At 38.3% G+C, this 4,628-nt stretch overlaps 1 protein-coding gene across 1 annotated transcript; it reads right to left on the bottom strand.

Moving 5' to 3' along the window:
- Positions 1–1,106: 1,106 nt before the first annotated feature.
- Positions 1,107–2,067, bottom strand: LOC117269461 (olfactory receptor 52D1-like). The gene has a single exon (XM_033646482.1). It carries the CDS (start codon positions 2,065–2,067, stop codon positions 1,108–1,110), a length of 960 nt encoding a protein of 319 aa, XP_033502373.1. The 3' UTR covers position 1,107.
- Between the last annotated feature and the right edge of the window lie 2,561 nt (positions 2,068–4,628).

The raw sequence follows: 4,628 nt of genomic DNA, 5'->3' as shown, positions 1-4,628 counted from the left end.
ATGAGCTTTCCCCCTAGTGTCAACTGATGACAGAGACAGCTGCAGCTGCTGCAGAGGTTACTGCAGACTGTTACGTGCTGAGATAAAAACATGCAATAACCCTGGAAGTTAACAGTGCAAGAGCCTGTGTTAAATATCGACAGCAGGTGTTTTCAGGCTTTGCAAATTTGTCTTTTGCGATACAACAGTATGATAAAAATCCAATATTATTATTAAAGTATTATGCAATATATGTTTTTTATTCTATATTTTAGATTTAACAATATTCATAAGTATGAATAAAGCATGAATGAAAAGCATTTGTGCTGGAAAAGTTTTATAGTTTTGAAGCTTTGCAGTCAGTGACACTGAACCTGACTTATATGATTAAAACAGTAATTTGGCAGATTAAGATCTCGTTCGACAGTGTTGTGACACGTCATCTTAAATAACCTTTTAATAGTGATTATTGATCTGACTGCTCTAACAAAAGACATCAAGTATTTTCTCTTGAAACACATATTCATGTATTTATTAATGTGTTGGCTTTAATGATGATGAAACGAACCCACAAAACTATATATACTTTTATTTCAGGTACAGGACACAATTACAGTTTGCGGCACAAGAAATTACAAGCAAATGTTATGTGACATTACTCATGAAATTAAAAGGACAAGTGAAGAATGAATAATTCCAACTTCCTATGTTAGGTCTGAAAGTCCTCACCTTAATTTCAGCTTTCTTACTCTTATTATCAAATGTTTAAAAAGGTTTCAACAATATAATTTTGAACCTTCTAGAAGTAAACAGTGCAGGAAATACAATGCACAATCATGCCTTATTGATGAATATGACAAAATGTCATAACTTTTTTGTTTTCCATTTCCAAATTTAAACCACAGCTTTGAACAAGCTCTGTCATTTAATTCTGTTTAACATTAGATCCATTGAAATGAATATAAAGACTCAAATGGCAAAAGAAATGGACAGCACATGTTTAGGGAACCCAGAGAGTAACTGCATCATAAAGAGCGTTACTGCTAAGAAATGTTGTGACATACAATTCAGATACAATTCTATATCAAAGTATAGTATTTGAAACACAAATAATTTATCAACCTGTATTTAAGCTGCAGTCATTAGTTTTAGTAAATTTGTTGGCAGGATCTTGTATTTAACAAACAGTTTCAGTATATGAACCCTAACTATTTGTGTACCGAGTCCATACATCACTGGGTTGACAACAGGTGGAATGACGACAAAGTATAAAGACAGGAGGATCCGTGCCTCAATAGAAACATGACTCATCTTAAATCTAGTTTGGATAATTTCAAAAAGGGAACCGATAGTGTAGTTCAGCAAAGATAATAAATGTGGGATACATGTTTTCAGAGCGTTGCTTTGGGACGCTCTTGATAATTTCCTACACTCTCTTGAAATCTGTGCATAAGAGAAAACAATCATCGCTAACTGAGGCACAACCAAAAACAGAATTAACACAAGTCCCACAATACTTATGTGCGATGCATTTGAACATGAATTTTTGACCAGTTCCATGTTCACGCAGTATAATTTCGGAATGACTTTCCCGCAGAAGCTCAGCTGTAAGGTTAGTGTGTAAAAACATCCAAACACAACGAGTGGGTATATACCTGCTAATGCAACAAGCTTGCCTGTCTTTGAATTAGACATGATGCTGTGGTAACGTAGTGGGTAGCAGATGGCAGCATATCTGTCGTATCCCATAACAGCTAATATAAAAAACTCAGCACTGGCATATGTGTGAAGGAAATAGATTTGAGCCTTACACCACTTCACAGATATCTCATGAGTCTCGGATATGAGCACAGCCATAACTGCAGGAAGCAGTGCAGTGCTGCCATACATTTCATTGATGGATAACATGCAGATGAACACATTCATAGGTTGATGCAACTCTTTGTTTTGGTGTACGACAGTAATGAGCAGTGAATTCAAAATGATAGCAATGCAATACAGCAGAAGGAATACAGCAAACAGCCCGTGTTTGTAGTTTTCCATGGCAGCGAATGCAGTCATTGTGAATGTTAGTACTGTTGTGTTCATGTTACAATTCAGTTCTGAAAAGGAAGACATTTACACGTTTAAACACAGTTGTACCTGCCAAAAGATCATTTAATTATGACATATTATATGATAGGGTCAGGAAAACCATTGGAATATTGTTGATAATTGTACCAAACATCAGCCAGAATTTACATCAAACTTAAGTCTCTAAGAGTCTAAGCTGCAGGCAAACATTTCATGTGATTAGCACAGAGACTCTTGTGTCTACAGTTACCTTCGTGATTGTCCTCTCCATGCAGCGAGTGCAGTTTGTCACTGCAGGTGTCCTTTTAACATTGCTCAGGGTGGACCAGTGGCGTGTTTTTCATGAATGGGTTTCTTGTTACCAGGGTTACCAAACTTTGTTACTTCCTCTGAACTGCTTTACATCATCAAACAAAGCACACAGACACTTTTGCAAAGGTTAAACATGACACATGTGCAGTTCAGATGGTATATATCATTCAGAAGTCCCTTTACTGCTTCACATTGACTGAAGTTGACTTTGCATTATACTTAACATGGAATGGTATCGTATTCATTCTGACATGAGGCTTTAAAAATCCCTCGGTGCATCATGTAGCTTTCTGAACTTTGGATTTAAATGAAACAGTTTGACGATAGCAGCTATTCTGAGTTTTGGTATTATCAGAAAACCCCCCGTGTACAGTAGTCCACCTAACCTGTGTTTGCATACATGTGCTAATCAGCCATTACTTGGTGCCTGTAACAGTGTTCTGATTTTACCAGAGGTGAAATACCAATTTCCATGTTTAATTCAAGACAAAACCAAACAGAAACACATCAACTGAACCTCAATCAGCCAGCTGGAGAGTGGCCCCAAGTTTTCCTTAAGTAGCAGTACCCGAAACTGACCTCAGACCTGGACAATAGTGATTCGAAAACTTTTCAAGTTTTGATACTTTCTGCAAAATATGGTGTCAGTTTCTCTGTGATAGTCCTGTACATGTAGATTGGGTCTCAGCGGTACCTTACAATAACATCAAGCGGGCAAGTATGAAAAGTCGGGCTAACCTGGAACATACCGGACACTAAAAAGAGTCGTTAAAAAATATTTCTTTGTTCAGTTTTGTCCACTTCTACTGGAAAGGAATCCAGAAAAGGCCAAACTTGAAGTGAGGAGGCTGTGCTTTCTACAAAACATGTCAAAGCACACATAGGATGCAATCAGTGCAGCCTCTTTATCCAAACACTCATGGGAAAGGGTAGCATCAGAGGTTACTAGAGGAAAACTAGTTTTCTAACCTTTATTTAACCAGGTGAAGTCTCATTGAGATTAAAAATCTCTTTTGCGAGGGAGACCTGGCCAAGACAGGCAGCAGCAATACACAATAAAAGCAGTTCCAGACAGAACAACAAAAACAACAATACAGGAAATTAAACATAAAAACAATCTCAAGAATACACATCATTAAGCATTTATGCATCAAAACACTGACAGTGTAAGGATTCAGACTCTATTTCTTTCATTTTAGATTTAAAAGCAGTCAAAGTAATAAGAATATGAAGTTTCAACACATTCTGCAGTGTGTTCCATGACGAAGGAGCAGAATGCTTGAAAGCCCTTTTACCATGATCGGTTTGTGCAAATGGCACATTAAGCAGGAAGAGGTCTTGAGAACGCAAAAAGTACTGCCCAACATTCTGCACAATAAATATATACTACTACTAATATATATACTACTACTACTAATGTGGGAGCAGACCAAGAATAGTCTTATAAATGAAATGTGAAATGTGCCAATGGTGCATCCTATGCAGGGCCAGCGCAGACCATCCTACCCTAGAGTACAACTCACAGTGGTGAGTGAGGGGTTTGCAGTTCGTAATGAACCTCAAGGAGGCATGGTAGGCTGCATCAACCGTCTGAAGACATTGTGCAGAGGCATGCATATATAACAGATCACCACAGTCCAGTACAGGTAACAAGGTGGCAGCAACAAGACGCTTTTTCACATTAAAAGAAAAACACATCTTGTTGTGAAAATAAAACCCCAACTTTAACCTCAGCTTCTTCACCAAGCACATCACATGTGACTTAAAAGTGAGGGAGTCATCGATCAAGATGCCCAGGTATTCATACGAATTTACAACCTCTATGATGTTACCATCAAGAGGGACCACTGATGGAACATTTAGTGGCCCATTTCTGGCATTGGTGAACAGCATGAGTTTCGACTTGTCTGCGTTGAGAACAAGTTTCAAATCAAGTAAGGTGTGTTGAACCACATTAAAAACATTTTGCAAAGATTCACTGGCCTGTACAAGAGTTGACGCACAAGTTTGAAGGGGTCGCACAGCTGCTATATCCACAAAAGCACCACGGATGGTGATGAAACTGAATTCACCCCTTGATGCCATTTAGGATTCAGATCACAAGGAGCTGCCCCAGAACTGGTAACTGGCTTATCTGTCCAGTCAGCTGAGACAAGGCAGTGGTGTTGTGTTTAAGTGACTGTACACTACGAATGTGACTGCTCGACTGTCATGCCTGACTGTGTGGCAGGGAAGGACAGTGTGATTTCATGTTTATTTATTAT

Source organism: Epinephelus lanceolatus, chromosome 11 (genome assembly GCF_041903045.1).
Source record: "Epinephelus lanceolatus isolate andai-2023 chromosome 11, ASM4190304v1, whole genome shotgun sequence".
Classification (NCBI taxonomy): Eukaryota; Metazoa; Chordata; class Actinopteri; order Perciformes; family Serranidae; genus Epinephelus; species Epinephelus lanceolatus.
The sequence above is the reverse complement of the archived record's forward strand: the minus strand, read 5'-3'. Positions and strand labels throughout refer to the sequence as shown.

What these genes read in the sequence shown, in the direction of transcription:
- LOC117269461 (XM_033646482.1), bottom strand. Translation starts at nt 2,067, where the DNA reads ATGAACACAACAGTACTAACATTCACAATGACTGCATTCGCTGCCATG.